Below are 22,151 nucleotides of genomic sequence, written 5' to 3' on the forward strand. Positions count from 1 at the left end.
TTGCTAGGTGGTAGCCTTTAAATCGGCCGCGGTCCGTTAGTATACGTCGGACCCGCGTGTCGCCACTGTCAGTGATTGCAGACCGAGCACCACCACACGGCAGGTCTAGAGAGACTTACTAGCACTCGCCCCAGTTGTACAGCCGACTTTGCCAGGAAAGGTTCACTGACAAATACGCTCTCATTTGCCGAGACGATAGTTAGCATAGCCTTCAGCTACGTCATTTGCTACGACCTAGCAAGGCGCCATAGCAGTTGATAATTCATATTGTGAAGCATGTACAGTAACGAGAGATGTTCACCAATTGTGGATTAAAGTTAAGTATTCTACCAGTACCTCCTGTTTTGCTAGTCTTATTTCTCTGACCTGTTCCAGACCTCAGGCCAGTCTGCGTGTAATTAAACGCGTGCATTTCGGCCTCCTCTAGCAACACAGTGTTGGCTCTTATGCCAACACTTCAATAAGTTTCCAGTGCCTCTGGGAATAGTGCTTTAGTTCTGTATGTATTAAGGGGTCTGCTCACGTTCATTATTTATTGACAGTAATAGTTTTTCAAACCTTCCATTTTAGAAGCAATCTCACATCATCATCGACAATACTGACAAAAATTGCCAGCTGAGAAGGTTAAATCGTTACAAGGTTAAAATGTCAAACACCCAAAAGAAACCATGTTCTGCAGTTGTATTAGCTACTGCCTGCAAGCAACAGAAAACAACGAAAAAGAGGAAATGGTTGAAAATGAGAAGCGACTGGTTAGATGTTAATTTACTGCATGAAAGCAGAACCACAGACTCAAAAGATTTTATAAATTACTTGCCGATGATGCCTGCATTATGCAAGTCCTTAATGTTAAGAGATAAACCAGAGAAGCAAAATACCTTAATGAGAGAGTCACTCGCAGTCGACGAGAGATTATGAGAAACTTTGAGATTTCTTATGGCATGCAGGTCATCAGAATGCTCGAATTTTAATGCTGTAATATCAGCAAACACAATTAGCAAAATTCTATGGAAACCTATGAAGCAATTTTATCAGCTAGGCGGGGATATATCCAAGCAATTAATGTATTTTTTTACGTTTTATATTCATTTGGTGAAGCTGATATACATTTCACGGGCCTCCTGCTAGTCGTTGTAGATATATAACGTCTTTTCCGAAGTGGAAGCGCTTTTTCCAAAATATTTTATGTCTTAAAATTAATAAAGGAAGCACGTTCGTAGAGAATCCTCCGTTGACCATCATATTGCGGCATATACAATGTTTTACTCATGCATAGGCCTATTAAAATTACTTTGTATTAAAAGACTACTTGCAAAATTGAATCTGAGGCAGATATGCTGGAAGGCGAATTGAAAACATATACTGTGGACGCTAACGCTGTGTGGTTTGTTCATCGAACTCTATCAACACCTGAAAGAACAAGATTGTCAAACCGTGAATACTTGGCCTCGCACGTTCATTATGAATTGACAATACTGAGAATATTTTAGAGTAATCAATACTGCTCGTCAGTATTTCTATTATTGAGAATACGTGAATTCGTTCCCGCAGACATTCAATATACTGACGGTTTGAGCTCACTGTGTTGAAAGTAGACCATGATCTATGATGTGGGAACTACTACCTGCGAAAATCTTTGCAGCGAAAATGAAATACTACAGATGTAAATAATGGCGAGATGTTTGTATGTGCCGGTTTGTAAATAAACTTTGTGTAGTAATGGGAAAGGTAGTTATAAAATTTGTTTTAGTAGCAACTGAAGATAGTGATACTGATGTGGTAAATTTTTGGTTGTTGTAAAGTCCGTAATAAATTTTATTTATAAAACTGCAAAGGGAAAAGAGGAACACGTGTTTTAATTTATTACACTATTTCTAGAACGTTTCGATGGACATATTTATATGATAAATGTAGAATGTCATGTTTTACCCATTTTCCAGCCACACACTAATTGTTTTTATGTTTACTGCAGAGGGTTAACATCACGTTTTGTTTTATTATGTCATGTTAAATGACGAGGGCTAGTTGTAATGTAGACTGAAAACGTCATTTGTATATTGTGGATTCCTCAGAATGAGTCAAAGCAGCACCCAGTGCATATATTGAGGGAAATAAGCAAATACGATAAGTATAGCAACACAGATTCACTGGGACGATCATACTATGCGAGTAAACAGATAAAGAGTTGTGTAAAAAGGCACAAAGAATTATTTTAATATTCCATGTTTGCAAACCAAAATTCTCATAGTTGCAAATGCTTTGATTTAATGTAAGTGTGACCCAAGTTCACAATCAGGGATGCAAACAAAATTAGTACAGGTTTTGTATTTGTTATTTTTGAGGTACTGCTAGAAGTTTGGATCAATATTGATTACGAATTCCCATAATAGTCATTTTCCATTCAGTCGGTGACATTTTCCTCAGCAACCTATACTCCATTTTATATACTATACATATTTTTCAACATCGCTGCATGCCTGTTTCGTGACATTGCCATGGCTGTTTTAACTTACCAAAAAACTCATATCCTTGCTGCTTGTATGGTAGTTTCATGTTCATGATGTATGAGACATGGTGGCGCGTACCAATAATCTGGCCTTTCAGCATTTATGTAACTGAATTGTATTTGTTTTACGAATGTCATATACACACATCAAAAAAAGTTTTGCATCATCCCAATTCCCAGAACTCCTGAAGACAGACGTTGACTGTGGATATTGTATCACAGACACAGTCCCTTTGACTGCTCAGAGATGTCACTAAACCCGTCCAAAGATGTAAACAACTGTGCATGAGCAGTGCCAATTACACAGGGGGGTCCGACAGCTGATCAGTTCCAATCATTCCACCAGGAAGTAGGTACACAGCTCATGTTGTCTGTAGTTCAACCATGCCTAGATGGTCAATACCGGGGTTCGATCGTGTCCTCATTGTTATGTTGTGCCAGGAAGGGCTCTCAATAAGGGAAGTGTCCAGGAACTGTCAATGACATGTCTCACTCAGGCTGCCCAAGGGCTACTACTGCAGTGGATGACCGCTACCTACGGATTATGGCTCAGAGGAACCCTGACAGCAATGCCACCATGTTGAATAATGCTTTTCGTGCAGCCACAGGATGTCATTTTATGACTCAAATTGTGCTGCACCATAGGCTGCATGATGCGCAGCTTCACTTCCGATGTCCATGGCGAGATCCATCTTTGCAACCACAACACCATGCAGTGCGGTATAGATGAGCCCAACAACATGCTGAATGGACCGTTCAGGAAGGCATCGTGTTCTCTTCATCGATGAGTGTCGCCTATGCCTTCAACCAGACACTTGTTGGAGACGTGTTTGGAGGCAACCTGATCAGGCTGAACGCCTTAGACACGCTGTCCAGCAAGTGCAGCAAGGTGGAAGTTCCCTGCTGTTTTAGGATGGCATTATATGGAGCCAACATACGCCGCTGTTGGTCATGGAAGGTGGTGTAACATCTGTATGATACGTAAATGCCATCATCCGACCGATAGTACAACCATATTGGCAACATATTGGAGAGGCATTCATCTTCATGTACGACAATTCATGACCCCATCGTGCACATCTTGGGATTGACTTCCTTCATGATAACGACATCGCTCGACTAGAGTGGCCAGCATGTTATCCAGACATGAACCCTATCAAACTTGCCTGGGATGGATTGAAAAAGGCTGTTTATAGATGATGTGACCCACCAACCACTTTGAGGGATCTACACCGAATCGCTGTTGAGGAGTGGGATGATCTGAACCAACAGTGCTTTGATGGACTTGTGGATAGTATGCCACGATGAATACAGGTGTTCATCAGTGCAAGAGGACGTGTTTGTGGGTATTAGATGTACTGTTGTTTACAGCAATCTGGACTGAAAGTCTTGCTGTATGGTGGTATAACGTGCAGTGAGTGAGTTTCATGAGCAATAAAAAGGCAGAAATAATGTTTATGTTGATCTTTATTCCAATTTTCTGTACAGCTTCTGGAACTCTCAGAACCGAGGTGATGCAAAACTTTGTTTGATGTGTGCATTTATGTTTACATTTAAAATGTTCTTGTCTTTGTTGTGCTTAACTAAAAGGCACACATGCATTTCAGTTAAGACTGCTTTTGACATGTCTTCATAGTTCTTTTTTATCCATACAGAGACACCACCACAAAGAAAAGCAGTTGATCAAAAATTTGGCTTTTGATGTGAAGCTAAATACTATCAGTATGGAAACCAAAGATAATTTTGTGGTATCACCTGGTCAGGATGGAGAGAAAATAACTCAGTCAGAGGAACAGATGTCACCAAACTGTGCCAGTGGTACTTCAGTACAATTAGTGACTGATGATGCTAAACAATCTCTGAAGAGAGTGGGCAGCAATAATACGGAGGAACAGTGCACTGCAGTAAAACGTGAATGCATACATAACTCCGTGATAAAGTCAGGTATAAATGTTTGTGATGAACATTATCTGTGTGTTAACGTGGCAGGCCTAATAGATGATGGTAATTCAGTTGCACTTGAATGAATACATGGTAGACATAACATAAATTGTAATGTATGGGGCTACTATATACGATTCACTCCTTCTCAAAACTTTACATTTTCCAAAGTTTTACATGTACATAAGATGAAATATTCATCAGAAATTAAGATAGTGTCACTTTGTAAATATTATATTCAATTTTATGAAACCTTTGGTCTGTAATTGCTGGCTTCTAGATGTGTAATGTGTTCCATACATTTCAAAACCCAAAAATATTCCCTCTCCATATACCATTTGGTGCTTCTCTGATACTTCTGAAATGTCAGGTATAACATTTAGCTATGTTCATCTCTTACTTTCACCATTATTTTATATTTATTGCAAGTATGCATTTCATTTACTCTATATTATGCACTTGGTGTTGATGGCATTTCAATTAATTTCTTTATGAAAGATAGGAACACGTGTTGCACCTAACCTTGGCATAACATCATGGTTGGGTTTAATGAGAAGCTATCGAGGGACATGAAAGGGAAGCAGTGGTTGGGAAGGGAGTAAGACAGGGTTGTAGCCTCTCCCCGATGTTGTTCAATCTGTATATTGAGCAAGCAGTAAAGGAAACAAAAGAAAAATTCGGAGTAGGTATTAAAATTCATGGAGAAGAAATAAAAACTTTGAGGTTCGCCGATGACATTGTAATTCTGTCAGAGACAGCAAAGGACTTGGAAGAGCAGTTGAATGGAATGGACAGTGTCTTGAAAGGAGGATATAAGATGAACATCAACAAAAGCAAAACAAGGATAATGGAATGTAGTCTAATTAAGTCGGGTGATGCTGAGGGAATTAGATTAGGAAATGAGGCACTTAAAGTAGTAAAGGAGTTTTGCTATTTGGGGAGCAAAATAACTGATGATGGTCGAAGTAGAGAGGATATAAAATGTAGGCTGGCAATGGCAAGGAAAGCGTTTCTGAAGAAGAGAAATTTGTTAACATCCAGTATTGATTTAAGTGTCAGGAAGTCATTTCTGAAAGTATTCGTATGGAGTGTAGCCATGTATGGAAGTGAAACATGGACGATAACCAGTTTGGACAAGAAGAGAATAGAAGCTTTCGAAATGTGGTGCTACAGAAGAATGCTGAAGATTAGATGGGTAGATCACGTAACTAATGAGGAAGTATTGAATAGGATTGGGGAGAAGAGAAGTTTGTGGCACAACTTGACCAGAAGAAGGGATCGGTTGGTAGGACATGTTCTGAGGCATCAAGGGATCACCAATTTAGTATTGGATGGCAGCGTGGAGGGTAAAAATCGTAGAGGGAGACCAAGAGATGAATACACTAAGCAGATTCAGAAGGATGTAGGTTGCAGTAGGTACTGGGAGATGAAAAAGCTTGCACAGGATAGAGTAGCATGGAGAGCTGCATCAAACCAGTCTCAGGACTGAAGACCACAACAACAACAACAATCCTTTCATGAGCCTCCATTTTCTTAGTTAAATTTTTTTGTTTAAATAGCATAATGTGAGTCAATGTTGGTTTACACCACAATGTACAGTTTTCTTAAAGAGTATCCCTAGTTATGCTTGTTATATTCTTAATGGCACATTTGCTAAGGGAGCCATGTTATTCGTTCGGTCATCTACAAGCTACCTGTGTTAATGACTGACAGTGGGGATTTATGCTTTGTTCTTCCATATTCAACTGAGAGTTGCACCATTGGTTGCAATGCCTTTTTTAACAGAGAAAGTCATAATTTAACCATCTTTCACTTCTTTTTCTTTATAGTGATGTTGGCGCTACTATAACAAAATAATGTGGTGACCAACTTGAGACCTCTGCTCAAGAAAACCAATGAAGCTCTCATAATACTAGGTACAGAAAACTGGTCAAAACCTGAAACTGATAGCAGTGACAGGACATCGTGTGTAGCACTATTAAATGGCCTCTCAGAAAACTACCTAGAACAGATAGTTCAGAACCCCACTCATTATGGTAAGATATTGGATCTAATGGCAACAGATATGTCTGACCCCTTTGAGGATGTCAGCATTGAAACTGCTATCTGTGACCATACACCATTGTGATAACGATCACCAAAGTACAAAGGACAACTGAAACAAGTAAAAAGATATATATGTGTAATATACGGGATAAAAGAAGCTTTTGTGTCATATCTTGATGCGCAACTTGAAATGTTCAGCACAGGGCAGGAGCATATAGAGAAACTATGGCTCGAGTTTAAAAGATTACTTGACCATGCACTGGTTAGATGTGTATGCAGTAGAATAGTTCGTAATGGGAGATACCGTCCTTGGTATGCAGTCACTGTAAAGGAACTACTAAAGAAACAGAGAGTACAGCTCAATAGGTGTAAAACAAAGCATAGGACTATAGATGGATGCTGAAAGAAACATGTTTGGCTGTCAAGAAAGCAATGCATGACACCTTAATGACTACCGTAGCAGAATATTATTAAATGATCTTCCACAGAAGCCAGGAAAATTCGGGTCACTGTAAAGGCTATGAGTGGTACCAAAGTTAAGTGTCGAGTCACTCGCAAATAACACAGGACATGAAATTAAGGGTAGCAAAGCATATGTTCTTTTGCAAAGGAAAATCAAGGAGAATTGCCCCAATTTAATCCTTGAACCACTGGAAAGATGAGTAAAATAAATGTCAGTATTAGTGATGTTGAGAAAGAATGAAATCATTGAAGTTGAACAAAGGTCCAGGGCTCGATGGAATACCTATCAGATTCTATAATGAGTGTGCAGCCAAGTTAGCCCCTCTTCTAACTGCAGTCTATTGTCGGCCCGTCAAATACAAAACTGTGCCCAGTAGTTGGAAGAAATCACAGGTCACACCCGTTTACCAGAAGGGTAATAGAAGTGACCCACGTAACTACCATCCAATACCCTTAACATTGCTTTCCTGCAGAATATATTAGAATATATTCCGAACTCAGATATAATGAGGTCTCTTGAACAGAATGACCTCCTCCATGCCAACTAGCATAGATTTTGAAAATGGTGACCATCCGAAATTCAATTCATACTTTTCTCACAGGACATACTGAGAGGTTCAGGTCAAGACAGTTAAATAGATGCACTATTTCTTGATTTCTGAAAAGCAAGTGCACACAATCTGTCAAAAGTACTATCATACAGGGTATCAAGCGAAATTTGCAACAGGATTGAGGATTTTTTGATAGGGAGGTTGCAGCATGTTATCTTGGATGGGGAATCATTGTCACATGAAGAAGTAATTTTGGGTGTGCCACAGGGAAATGTGATGAGACCCTTGCTACTCGTGTTGTATGTTAATGACCTTGCAGACAATATCTATGCTAACTTCAGACTTTTTGCAGGTGGCGCAGTTGTCTATAGTGAAGTACTGTGTTACAGAAGCTTCATAATTATCCTGTCAGTTTCGTAACAAGATTTCAGATTGGTACTAAGTTTGGCAACTTATTCAGAAATGTAAAAGTGTGCACCTACGGAACCAAAAATCATAGTATCCCATGACAATAATATCGAGTTACTGTTGGAATCGCCCATAACGATACATTGCTGTAACACGTGTAGGGATATGAAATTGAATGATCTCATAGACTCAATCATGGGTAAAGCAGTTGGTAGACTTCGGTTTGTGGGTACAATACTGTAGTCATGCAATCGGGCTACGAAGGTGACTGCTTGCAAATGACTTGCGTGATCCTTTCTAGAATAGTGCTCAAATGTGTGGGACCTGTACAAAATGGGAGTAAAAGAGGATATTGAAGGTGTATGGGGAAGGGTTTGTTTGATCCATGGGAGAATGTCACAGAAATACTGAAGAAACTGAGCTGCCAGAAGGACGTAAACTATCTTGAGAAAGCATACTTACGAAGTGTTAAGAACCGGTTTTAAATGATGACTCTAGGGGTATACTACAGTTCCCCATATATCACTCATATAGGAGCAGTGCAGAGAAGATTAGATTAATTACAGCATGTACAAAGGCGGTTGAACAATTGTTCTTCTTATGCTCCATGCGTGAATAGAATAGGAAGAAACTGTGATAACTGGTACCATGGAACATACCCTTTGCCATGCACCTCAAAGAGTATAGGTATAGATGTAGCTGAATCATTAAGGCTATTCATATACAATGTGTTACATTTATTTATATTGAAGTTCAGCCACCAGATTGTGCAGTAAGCATCAACTTGATTGCTGCAGTTGTCTGGTATTGTGTTAAGAATGGCATGTAGTTCTGTCTGCAAGGAAGTTATGAATTCAGTCAAAAACCTGGTCTGATGTTCAGTAAGTTCATATTTTATTCACTAAGTAATAGTGTGGAACAGTATCAAAGACCTTTTGTAAGTTGAGGAACACAGTATCAATCTGTGTGCCGCTAGGTGTAGCACATTGGATTTCACAGGTAAACAGTTTGTGTGCTGTGTTGGAACCCATATTTATTTACTTATTTTATGTGTCCAGGACTTAGATAACACAAAATAATAAAAATACAATACAATGCAGTAATTGAAAATAACAAAAATAATAACAAGATTCTGCTGGACATGACTGATTTTCTATTAGATGGATCATGAGCTTATGGCCTTATTATTTAGTACATATAGGTCTTCTGCGGTGCAAGGTTCAGGCAGGTTTTTGCAGACCAGAAGATAATTATGGGACCTGCTGCTTATCACATTCACAGAACTCTTCTACATTCATGGAGCACTACTTCCTAAGGTTCATCTTGCATTGTTGACACTCCTGTCCTCAATCAGTGAAGTGCCTTCCCTGCCTCGTATGACAGATGAAATCTTGTGGCAGGCACCTCCTTGACTTGCTCCCCAACCTTTTCAGTTAATGAATTTTGCCATAGCTCTTTTCAGACAGTTTCAGCTATTGCTGACATTGTGCATGAAGCTCTCCTCCCCCCCCCCCCTTCCCATCTTCAGTTTAGGTTTCCATGGTTCATGTCCGAAAAGGGGGTGCCTGGCATTGATTTCCTGCTTTATTTTCTCAATTTCTGCAGATATCAGATGATGCTAAACCCATAATTTGATAAATTTTGGTTAAAGGCAGATAGCCGCAGTGCATCTAGTTTCATTTATGCTGTATCCACCTATTTGGCATATGTGGAGTTTTGCTAGACAGGTGCTGTGTATTTTGCTGTAGAGAAGCATAAGGCCATGGCAAATGTACAGAACACATTTGACTGTCAGCCATAGGTAGTGGCAGTGAGTTTATGTATGATGATGTTCCAGATAACTTCCTGGCACTGATGTTTGAATGTGAGACTACTGTCCAACTTTACTCCCAGTAATTTTGGAGTACTGTAGTGGTGTAATTATTGCCTTCTCCAAGTAATATTTAACTTCTCTCTTGTTCCTGTTTTGCATTCCTGGTTTGCCTTCTCCAAATAATATTTAACTTCTCCCTTGTTCCTGTTTTCTCAAATGGAAACCACAGACCTACATCTTTCTTGGGTTTCATTTGAGATGGTTATTATCATAATATAATAAACTATATTGATTTATGTGGAGATCATAATACATCAGTGTAAAATGTGCTGCATGATTTCACAACGAGTTGGTGTCAACAATAAAGACCTGCAATTATGTGTCTCGGATGATCCTTCTTGAAAACCTAAATAATTTGCACTTTTTTGCAGTCACTTTGAACCTTCGTTACTCCACCCAGAAAACTAAGACAGGGAACAAGTTCTTTCGCATAATCTGTATAGGTGTTGCACACATCAAGGCTCTGTTGACTGATTTTAATGGATTTTCTACTTCACGAAGATTTAACTTAATTTTTACCATTTCAGTGTTTGTGGTGAAATAATTCTGGAAGAACAAATCTAGTATTTCAGCTTTCTCTCTGTCATCATTTGTTTTGGCGCCAGTATGATCATTAAGCGATGGAATAGATGATTTTGATGTGATAATTGCTTTGCCTAAGGCCTTAACATCTTAGGATTATGTATTGGATTGATTGTTCAAGTCTTACTTGCAAATTCATTGAACACTTCTCACAGTGCTCTCCTGATGCACATTTTGAATTTGTGGTTCGTTTGACAACAAGGCTTTGTCTTTGCTATAGTTTGTGATTAAGCTCTCCTTGCTTTCATTGCTATTTTCTTACATTGTTGTGAACCATGGTGGGTCTTTCGCATCTCTCACATGGTTGCTCAGCATATATATGTCTAAAAATGTCGTGCAGCACCTTTAAGTTTTAATTGATACTCCATAGCTTTGTCCTCAGAGATGATGAATATTTCATGCTGTCAACTCAGGTAACACTGTTACACAAAAAATATTTTTTCTCAATAGCAAGAAGAATATGCAGGATGCCCATAAAAATGTCCCAGCTAGAAATTTAATAGTATCAGCTGTAAGTGTTGTAGAGTATTGATTCAAGGTTAAAATTAAAGAGTAATTCAGACAATTTTAGATGAGTGCATGCATGAGTACTGCTTTGTTATTTTCCTGCTTTCCGAGTGAAGTGTTGCGGTGGGAAGATGAATTTCTTGATTGCATGGTGTTCAGTGGGAGACAGCTTTTCATCTAAGTGAGAAGGTTAATATCCTTAATGTTTGTAACTGGGTGTCAGAATAGCCTTATGAACTTGCACAATGTCAAACAGATTCCCCAAAATTGAATGTTTTCTATGCTGTATCCCAAAGTCAAGTGTACAGCCAATTTTTTTTCCCCTGAAGCTACTGTAACGGGGGGGGGGGGGGGGGGGGGGGGGAGGCTTCTTACCTGGATAGGCTTTGTAATGGTTTGCCAGAGCTGAGACACAAAATTGAAGAAGCTATTGCTTCCATTACATTAGACTTGTTCACCAAGGTGTGGGAAGAATTGGATGTTAGGTTGGATGCATGCCATGTAACTAAAGGTGTATGTATTGAAGATTTTTAAGAAAAACTAGGTTGGTTTACCTACAGTATTGTTTATGATTTGTAGTCAGTAGCGTAGTCTAAATTAAATTGTTATATTCATTGAAACTGGGATACTCTTTTATGGATATCCTGTACAGTACTCATTGAAGATAATTGTCCCTAAATTCATTCTGTACCAGTTCAGTTTTCATGTAATCTGCCAAAAGAGACACACTCACCATAAGATTTCTAAGTGCAAACAGCAAAAAAATGTCAGCTCGTGAAGGGATCAAAGAAATGAGTAGCATGAGAGTAAAGGAAAGTAAAGAATCATACCTAAAAGTATTTCCATCTTGATTTCCTGTGATACTTTGCCTTAGAAACATCACTAGGACCAGCATAGTTGTACAACATTGTGGTACTCCATTTGCTTTTACATTTGAGAAATGTCTCAGTGAAACCATTCTCTATGTCCATCACTAACAGTGCCAAGGTTGTGACTATTCAAGAAATGTCATTTGAGTGACATGTTACATCCTGTATGGTTGTGTGATCTCAGTAGTTCTTGTAAAATATCGAGGTAGTTCTCTACCCTGTGGTTGTCTGAAAAGTTGTAGCAGACACTTGTGAAAGATAGCCGTGTCATTTTCAAGGAAATGCTCATGAGGCATTAACTCCCTTTTATGTGGTCCTACAAATATTCCTTCGTTTATTTTCACTTCGCTTATCCTTGGAAATTTGTCTCACAAACATGTAAATCCCCATGACATTTTGTCCATAGTTTTCACAAAGTTTTTATTAAGACCCATAGCTAGGTATACATTTTTGGAGGGAACTCATCTGTCCAGCCAATAGTTCATTCTAAGCAGGCTACGTAACTCATAATAGTAGTTTTTCTGTCTGTAAGGTCCAACTCACACCAGCCTGCATGTCGAGAGGAATTGCAGTTACCTTGAGATCTCCACACCTATGTCATTCATATTTCTCATACTGGATAAGTGTGAGTAGCATTTTAAAGGTCTTACTTGTTTCCTTCAGATTAACTGCATGAACAATCAGAACAGAAGGAAATGTGGAGAAGTTGTGCTTTCTCACTAACTTTGCTGGAATCTGTGAACAAGCACCACTCATTTACATCTAATCATGGCCAAGAATCTTCGTAACGGACTCAACATCATTACAAACAACTGTGTCATCTTCCTTGGTGACATGTTGTTCGAAGAAAGTCTACAGTCAGTGGCGTGTAGATGCTGAGATCATGCAATACCAGTTGGAGGTGACTTTGACCTACTGAGTATAGATTGGGATGTCTGAGTATACTACAATCCCCCATGTATCACTCATATAGGGACTGTGCAGAGAGGATGAGATTAATTACAGCATGCACAGAGGCAGTTGAACAATCATTCTTTGTATGCTCCATGCAAGGGATGCACTCAGTCAGTTTTGCGAAGTGCTTTTAACATGTTCTCCAAAAACTGTATTGAGCATCTAGATTTGCAGCTCACACTCAATGGAAATATCTTTGACCTTGTAGCTACAAAGAGACCGGACCTTATCGATAGCATCAGTATAGAAATGGAGATTCGTGATTTTGATGTTATCGTAACAACTGTGGTTATGGAAGTTAATAAACCTGTCAAGAAGGCTAGGAGAATGTTTCTGCTAGAAAGAGCAGATCAGCAGTTGTTAGCATCTCACTTAGACAGATTTGTTCAGTTCCACTATGAGAGACAGAGGGAAATAGTGGGTGAAGTTGAAACAAATTGTAATTAGTGCTCTGGAGGAGTACGTACCTAGTAGATGGATTAAGGACAGAAAATACCCACCATGGGTTAACATCTACATCTACATTTATACTCGGCAAGCCACCCAACGGTGTGTGGCAGAGAGCACTTTATGTGCCACTGTCATTACCTCCCTTTCCTGTTCCAGTCGCGTATGGTTCGCGGGAAGAACGACTGCTGGAAAGCCTCTGTGCTTGCTTGAATCTCTCTAATTTTACATTCATGATATCCTTGGGAGGTATAAATAGGGGGAAGCAATATATTCGATACCTCATCCAGAAACCCACCCTCTCGAAACCTGGACAGCAAGCTACACCGCGATGCAGAGTGCCTCTCTTGCAGAGTCTGCCACTTGAGTTCGTTAAACATCTCTGTAATGCTATCATGCTTACCAAATAACCCTGTGATGAAATGCGCCACTCTTCTTTGGATCTTCTCTATCTCCTCTGTCAACCCGACCTGGTAAGGATCCCACACTGATGAGCAATACTCAAGTATAGGTTGAACGAGTGTTTTGTAAGCCACCTCCTTTGTGATTGACTACATTTTCTAAGGACTCTCCCAATGAATCTCAACCTGGCACCCACCTTACCAACAATTAATTTTGTATGATCATTCCACTTCAAATTGTTCCATACGCATACTCCCAGATATTTTACAGAAGTAAGTGCTAGCAGTGTTTGTTCCGCTATCATATAATCATACAATAAAGGATCCTTCTTTCTATGTATTCGCAATACATTACATTTGTCTACGTTAAGGGTCAGTTGCTACTCCCTGCACCAAGTGCCTATCCGCTGCAGATCTTCCTGCATTTCACTGCAATTTTCTAATGCTGCAACTTCTGTGTGTACTACAGCATCATCTGCAAAAAGCCGCATGAAACTTCTGATGCTATCTACTAGGTCATTTATATATTGTGAAAAGCAATGGTCCCATAACACTCCCCTGTGGCACGCCAGAGGTTACTTTAATGTCTGTAGACGTCTCTCCATTGAGAACAAAATGCTGCATTCTGTTTGCTAAAAACTCTTCAATCCAGCCACACAGCTGGTCTGATATTCTGTAGGCTCTTACTTTGTTTATCAGGCGACAGTCCGGAACTGTATCGAACGCCTTCCGGAAGTCAAGGAAAATGGCATCTACCTGGGAACCTGTATCTAATATTTTCTGGGTCTCATGAACAAATAAAGCGAGTTGGGTCTCACACGATCGCTGTTTCCGGAATCCATGTTGATTCCTACAGAGTAGATTCTGGGTTTCCAGAAATGACATGATATGCGAGCAAAAAATGTGTTCTAAAATTCTACAACAGATCGATGTCAGAGATATAGGCCTATAGTTTTGCGCATCTGCTCGACGACCCTTCTTGAAAACTGGAACTACCTGTGCTCTTTTCCAATCATTTGGAATCTTCCGTTCCTGTAGAGACTTGCGGTACACGGCTGTTAGAAGGAGGGCAAGTTCTTTTGCGTACTCTGCGTAGAACCGAATTGATATCCCTTCAGGTCCAGTGGACATTCCTATGTTGAGTGATTTCAGCTGTTTTTCTATTCTTTGGACACTTATTTCAATGTCAGCCATTTTTTCGTTCGTCCGAGGATTTAGAGAAGGAACTGCAGTGCGGTTTTTCTCTGCGAAACAGCTTTGGAAAAATGTGTTTAGTATTTCAGCTTTATGTGTGTCATCCTCTGTTTCAATGCCATTATAACCCAGAGTGTCTCGATATGCTGTTTCGATCCACTTACTGATTTAACCTAAGACCAGAACTTCCTAGGATTTTCTGTTAAGTTGGTACATAGAATTTTACTTTCGAATTCACTGAATGCTTCACACATAGTGCCCCTTATGCTAACTTTGACATCGTTTAGCTTCTGTTTGTCTGAGAGGTTTTGGCTGCGTTTAAATTTGCAGTGAATCTCTGTTTGCTTTCGCAGTAGTTTCCTAACTTTGTTGTTGAACCACAGTGGGTTTTCCCATCCCTCACAGTTTTACTCGGCACGTACCTGTCTAAAACGCATTTTACGATTGCTTTGAACTTTTTCCATAAACACTCAACATTGTCAGTGTCAGAAAAGAAATTTTCGTTTTCATCTGTTAGGTAGACTGAAATCTGCCTCCTATTACTCTTGCTAAACAGATAAACCTTCCTCCCTTTTTTAATATTCCTATTTACTTCCATATTCAGGGATGCTGCAACAGCCTTATGATCACTGATTCCCTGTTTGCACTTACAGAGTCAAAAAGTTTGGGTCTGTTTCTTATCAGTAGGTCCAAGATGTTATCTCCATGAGTCTGTTCTCTGTTTAATTGCTCGAGGTAATTTTCGGATAGTGCACTCAGTATAATGTCACTCGATGCTCTGTCCCTACCACCCGTCCTAAACATTTGAGTGTCCCAGTCTATATCTGGTAAATTGAAATCCCCACCTAAGACTATAACATGCTGAGGAAATTTATGTGAAATGTATTCCAGATTTTCTCTCAGTTGTTCTGCCACTAATGCTGCTGAGTCGGGAGGTCAGTAAAAGGAGCCAATTATTAACCTAGCTCAGTTGTTGAGTATAACCTCCACCCATAATAATTCACAGGAACTATCCACTTCTATTTCACTACAGGATAAACTACTACTAACAGCGACAAACACGCCACCACCGGTTGCATGCAGTCTATCCTTTCTAAACACTGTCTGTGCCTTTGTAAAAATTTCGGCAGAATTTATCTCTGGCTTCAACCAGCTTTCCGTACCTCTAACGATTCCCGCTTTGGTGCTTTCTATCAGCACTTGAAGTTCCGGTACTTTACCAACGCAGCTTTGACAGTTTACAATTACAATACCAATTGCTACATGGTCCCTGCATGTCCTGACTTTGCCCCGCACCCTTTGAGGCTGTTGCCCTTTCTGTACTTGCCCGAGGCCATCTAACCTAAAAAACCGCCCAGTCCACGCCACACAACCCGGAAATTGAAACCCCACCACCCTATGGCACAAATTCAGAACATGCAGAGAAAGCAAGAGCTATTGCACTCTTGATTCAAGAGAGAATGTGCAAATGATGACAGTAGAGATTTGCGTGTCTGTGGAAAGATGTATGCATGAAGCATGCAACTACCACCATCATACCTTAGCAAAAGAACTGGCTAAGAACCCAAGGAAATTAGGGTCCTTTCTAAAACCATTCAGCGAGTCTAAGGCTTCCATCCAGTTACTCATTGACTAGTCAGGTATAGCAGTTGAAGAACAAAAGCCGAAGTTTTAAATTCTGCGTTTAAGAAATCATTCATGCTGGAGGGTCATAGAAACATATCGTGGCACCGAGTCCCATGGGACAATATAGCAATAAGTATCCCTGGCAAAGAGAAACAACTGAGAGAATTGGAAACAAGACACCAGGTCCGGATCAAAGCCCTATTTGGTTTTACAATGGGAACTCTACAGCTTTGGGCCCTTACTTAGCTTGCATTTATCGCGAATCTCTTGCCCAGGGCAAAGTCCCAAGTGACTGGAGAAAAGTGCAGGCGACTCCTGTTTAAAAGAATTGTACAGAATTACAGACCAATATTCTTAACTTCAGTTTGATGCATAATTATAGAACATATCCTAAATTCGAATATAATATATTTGCTAGAGACCAAAAGTTTGTCAGACAACAGTATCGCCTGTTGTGCCCAAGGGAAGTGTGATAGAACTGCTTCTATTTTCTATACACACAAATGATCTGGTGGGCAGGAATCTGCGGTTGTTTGTTGATGGTGCTGTGGTGTGTGGGAAGATGTCAAAGATGAGTGGCTGTAGGATGATACAAGATAACCTAGGCAAAATTTCTATGTAGTGTGATGAATGGCAGCTGTTTCTAGATGTAGAAGTGTAAGTCAATGCAGATAAGTAGGAAAAACAAACTTGTATTGTTTGGATACAGCATTGATAGTGTTCTGCTTTAGACAGTCACGTCATTTAGATATCTGGGCATAACGTTACAGAGCGATATGAAATAGGATGGCCATGTGAGGAGTGTGGTTGGGAAGGCAAATGCAAATGGTTGGCTTATTGGGAGATTTTTAGGAAAGAGTGGTTGATCTGTAAATGAGACTGCATATAAGATGCTAGTGCGGCCTATTCTTGGGTACTGCTCGAATGTTTGGGATGCCCACCAGGTCGAATTAAAGGAGTACATTGAAGAAATTCAGAAGTGGGGTGGGTAGATTTATTTGAAGGTAGGCTTGAATAACATGTGAATATTATGGAGATGGTTTGAGAACTCAAATGGGAATCCCTGGAGAGAAGGCGACTTTCTTTTTGAGGAACACTGTTGAGAAAATTTAGAGAATCGGCATTTGAAACTGGCTGCAGAATGATCCTGCTGCCAGCAACGTAACATTTCACGTGGAGACCATGAAGATAAGATACAGGAAATTAGGTCTCATAAGGAGGCACATAGACAGCTGTTTTTCCCTTGCTCAGTGTACATGTGAAATAAGAAAGGAAATGACAAGTAGTGCTACCATGTACTCGTCACCATACACCATACGGTGGCTTGCAGAATACATATGCAGATGTAGATTCAGAAAAGTACCATGGATGTCACATAAACATTCACTTTTATACCACAGAGAAGAAAATTCCATCCTTTCAAATTTTGAAACTGTAAGTTCAGCTGTTGCTTTGACAAATTTAAGTCATGAACAAGATTTTTTAGATCCCCCTGATACAAAAAGTGTGGCACATTTAGTTCCCAGTAGCCTTGGGTCGTCATACATATCTCCTTTACTGTATTTGTCTATATTCAGTGTTATATGCTTATGAGGAACAGGTATCAGCAGTTCTTCACTGTGACATACAGAGCAATAGCAGGTCGTATATTAGGATGTTTCCCAGTTTTCCTTGTCTGTGAGGTGGTTACATATATTTTTGGTAGACAAGAGCAGCCGTCTGTTCTATTTTTGGCAGACAAAAACAGCAGTCTGTTCTGTGTTCTGTTAGTTCTCTCCAAATTACGGGAACAGCAAAGGACATATGTTGTGATTCTTTTAACCAGCCTCTCAGAATGTAGTATATGGCAATAAAGCATGTGTGATGTTCCTAGTTCTCATTCTTGTTGCCAGCCTTACATCTGAAATAATATTTTTATTGTCTGTGAACTGAGAAGACAGAGGAATTCCCACTTTGTGTACCCAGCTATGCCACAAGAAGGATCTACAGACAGTTCCACAAGCTTGTACCGACCCTTCTGTAGCATTCCTTTTGAATCATTGGCACCCTTACAGAGTTTATTTTCCACTAAATGCATTAACACTACACGACATGTAGAAATTAGTAACTAACATGACTAACACAATAAACACTCATGAGCAGAATCTATAAGGGCCGTTCAAAAAGAAACGAGCCAGAGGCATAATTGCAGAAACCAGTACCTGTATATTAGAAGTATTGACCTGGTTGTTGAGACACTTGTCCCACTGTGACACAAGGTGGTGAATGGCTGTCTCATAAAATTCCTAGGGCTGTGATGTTTAGCAGTTCTGCATGTACAGCTGGACGAGGTTGTCCGAGATGAATCGTTTGCCACTCAGAGCCTTTTTAAGAGGACCAAAAATGGTGTAATCACAGGGAGAGAGGTCCGTACTGTATGGAAGGTGGCCAAGAATCTCCCATTTGAATTTCTGCAGGAGTGCCACGACTGTGTTGGCCGTAGGAGGCTTTGCATTGTCATGGAGTAGAATGACCCCACAGGAGAGATTGCCTGGTCATTTTGATTTGATCGCTTGGCGAAGGGTTGTCAAGGTTTGCGAGTAACACTGGGAATTCACTGTTGTCCTGTGCTGCAGGAAGTGAATCAGAAGGGGGGCATATTGGTCAAAGAAGAATGTCAGCATAACCTTTCGTGCAATTGTGTGGACGACACCATTCACACTCGTTGTAACAAAAATTTTGTTGACCATTGTAACCAGCAATTTGTTTCCTCTTGCATTTGCTTAGTAAAGTTGTCATTAACACAAAGATTGGTTTGAACATTTTAGTGCTTTACTGAATGTAAGATTAGTGTTTAACATCCCTTTGACAATGAAGTCATTAGAGACTGCACAAGCTCAGAATAGGGGAGGATGGGAAAAGAAATTGGCAGTGCCCTGTCAAAGGAACTATCCCAACATAACCTGAATAACTTTAGGGAAATCATGGAAAACCTATATCTGGAAGGCCAGATGGGGGATACAAACTGTTGTCCACCTGAAAGTGAGTCCATTGTGGTAATAACTATGCCAACTTGTTTGGTGGACTTTACTGGAGGTAGTACGTATTCCATTGCCTCCATCCAACCCAGCCAGTTTACAGGCCTCACAAGGTAGGCAAGAGAACTTCTGTGAAGTTTGCAAGGTAGGAAAAGAGACACTGGCGAAAGTAAAGATGTGAGGGTAAGGCATGACTTGGGCATGGGTAGCTCAGTCACTAGAGCTCTTACCATGAAAGGCAAAGGTCCCAGGTTTGAGGCCTGGTCTGGTGCACAGGTTTAATCTGCCAGGAAGTTACATCTTATTTCTGTTGCTGGGTTAAGTGGACAGTTTTGCAAGACAGTATTCACACTCATCTTCACCGAGAGATATTTGGATAAGCATCAGTCAGAATTTTTCAATGGGCTACAATTAGTAGGAAAAAGATTGTGGACAGTTGTGATTAAGATGCAAAAAGAGACAGACAGAGTTGCAACTAAAATGAATATTTATTTACTCTGTGACTGGTTTTGGGCATCACAGTCTAAAATGAGTTGCTATACACAGCACACTGGATTGAAAAAGACTTATGAATGATGATATTTTGAATACCTTTACAGAGTAGTTGAATGAATATGTATACTGAATAGGAATTGCATCATTATTAATTTGATAAACTTAGTTTGTTTTAACTGCAGTGCTTGAATACATTTTATTTCAGCTGTAGCACAGATCCGTCACCATTCACCCCCCCCCCCCCCCCCGCCCCCATGTGTTTTATGGACTCCACTATTATTGATGTGGCCAAAGCTTCAGTAATACTAGTACCTCAATACAAAATTTTCACCATTAATTTATAATCACAACCATGTCTCATAATGACCAGAACTAAAGTATACAGTTGTTACAGTAAGGGCTTCAGTTGAAATGTATGTTTGTATGATATATCTGAGATGCTAACATTGAAATGTGAAACCCAGTCTTGACACTTATATTCTAGGAACCATGGATAGAAGATGTGAAAAAGTGTATCTGCTTTGCTGGCCTACATGATGTGAAATTTAGTACACAGAGCTACAACCTCTGGCAGCAATGACAACTCTAACCGAACTGGGCTTCAGGTGGAACTGGCATTGGATGAGAGATCTGGATGTGTCATTCCATGCTGCTTCTACTCTTTGCCTGACTTTTATAAGTTATAGCAGTTGGCAAGTGCTGCCATGCCAGTCTCTTGGCAATCCATGCTCAGATATTTTCCTGTTGCTGCAATAATGGACCCCATGCTGACAGTCCATACTGCTCTATAAGTCATCACACTGTTTGTGAATACTAGTCTTGTGGCAAACAAGCCTGTTTCCTGACTCAAGATGGGTAATGTGATTGTACAGTCCTACATGGCTGAGCTAATGGTACCTTTATCCTCTCAGGTGCTAATCCCATAGGGCCACTAAGATCCTGTGTGGTGTTGAATATGGTCCTCCTGAACCTATTGATTCCATATTTGCATGACAATTGTGGAAGTACTGCTAACGCGACCAGCAATATGATAAATTGCAGCCTCGGTTGGATTGATCAAGATCCTGCCACTTTTGAATTTTAGTGCTTACTGTTACACATTTCTTCTTCTTAAGTAAGGAAAACACAATCTTCTCACAAACAACCAACACTTGAATTTGATTTCTGAATGGGAAACAAACTGCATAATCTTTTCTTATCTAGCAAAACGAGGATAAGGGAATGTAGTCAAATTAAATCAGATGATGCTGTGGAAATTAGGTTAGGCAATGAGACACTTAAATAGTAGACGAGTTTTGTTATTTGGGGAGCAAAATAACTGACGATGGTCAAAGTAGAGAGGATATAAAATGTAGACTGGCAATGGCAAGGAAAGCATTTCTGAAGAAGAGAAATGTGTTAACATCGAGTGTAGATTTAAGTGTCAGGAAGTCCTTGCTGAAAGTATTTGTATGGAGTGTAGCCCACATGGATGATAAATAGTTTAGACAAGAAGAGAATGCAAGCTTTTGAAATGTGGTGCTATAGAAGAATGCTGAAGATTAGATGGGTAGATCACATAACTAATGAGGAGGTATTGAATAGGATTGGGGAGAAGAGAAGTTTGTGGCACAACTTGACTAGAAGAAGGATCTGGTTGGTAGGACATGTTCTGAGGCATCAAGGGATCAGCAATTTAGTATTGGAGAGCAGGTGGAGGGTAAAAATCATAGGAGGGGACCAAGAGATGAATACACTAAGCAGATTCAGAAGGATGTAGGTTGCACTAGGTACTTTGAGATGAAGAAGCTTACACAGGATGGAGTAGCATGGAGAGCTGCATCAAACCAGTCTCTGGACTGAAGACCACAACAACAACAAAAACAACAACCACAACATGTACAGAATGCAGATGACGTAACCTATTTACTTCAGGTGGTTGTGCTGAAACGCTAAAGCATATAGGACATTTTGTGCCAATTAGTTGTTGCATTCTATTTTCATGGTGTTACAATTTTAATGCCCGACAGTGTAGATTACTGAAACCTATAGCAGAGTCATTCATATAGGGCATCCAGCAAGATTTTTCTCTGGATCGAAAATATCTTGACAGATCAAAAGAAAATGATCTGGAATGGAGCATGTTCCATTGATACAGCACTAATTTTGGGTAAGCCTCAAGATTGTAATTTCGAAACCTAGCAAGTTTATTTCTTTTGTGTGTGCCTATCGACAATTCAACACTTCTGCTTTTTGGTGAAAGGTCTCCTTTAATCCAAAAGTATTTACATTG

At 39.9% G+C, this 22,151-nt stretch overlaps 1 protein-coding gene across 3 annotated transcripts in view; it reads left to right on the plus strand.

The window, feature by feature from the left end:
• Positions 1-1,565: 1,565 nt before the first annotated feature.
• LOC126412697 (protein Abitram) overlaps positions 1,566-22,151 on the plus strand; it is a 38,317-nt gene continuing 17,731 nt past the window's right edge. The window contains exons 1-2 of one of the 3 annotated variants that reach the window (XM_050082413.1): positions 1,566-1,694; positions 4,162-4,450. In XM_050082413.1, the coding sequence (XP_049938370.1) occupies positions 1,671-1,694; positions 4,162-4,450 (313 nt within the window). In that variant the 5' untranslated portion in view covers positions 1,566-1,670. Of the gene's footprint in view, positions 1,780-4,161; positions 4,451-22,151 lie in introns of all 3 variants that reach the window. The other 2 variants (XM_050082412.1, XM_050082411.1) reach the window with 2 other exon arrangements.

The sequence above is a fragment of the Schistocerca serialis genome, chromosome 7 (assembly GCF_023864345.2).
Source record: "Schistocerca serialis cubense isolate TAMUIC-IGC-003099 chromosome 7, iqSchSeri2.2, whole genome shotgun sequence".
Classification (NCBI taxonomy): domain Eukaryota; kingdom Metazoa; phylum Arthropoda; class Insecta; order Orthoptera; family Acrididae; genus Schistocerca; species Schistocerca serialis.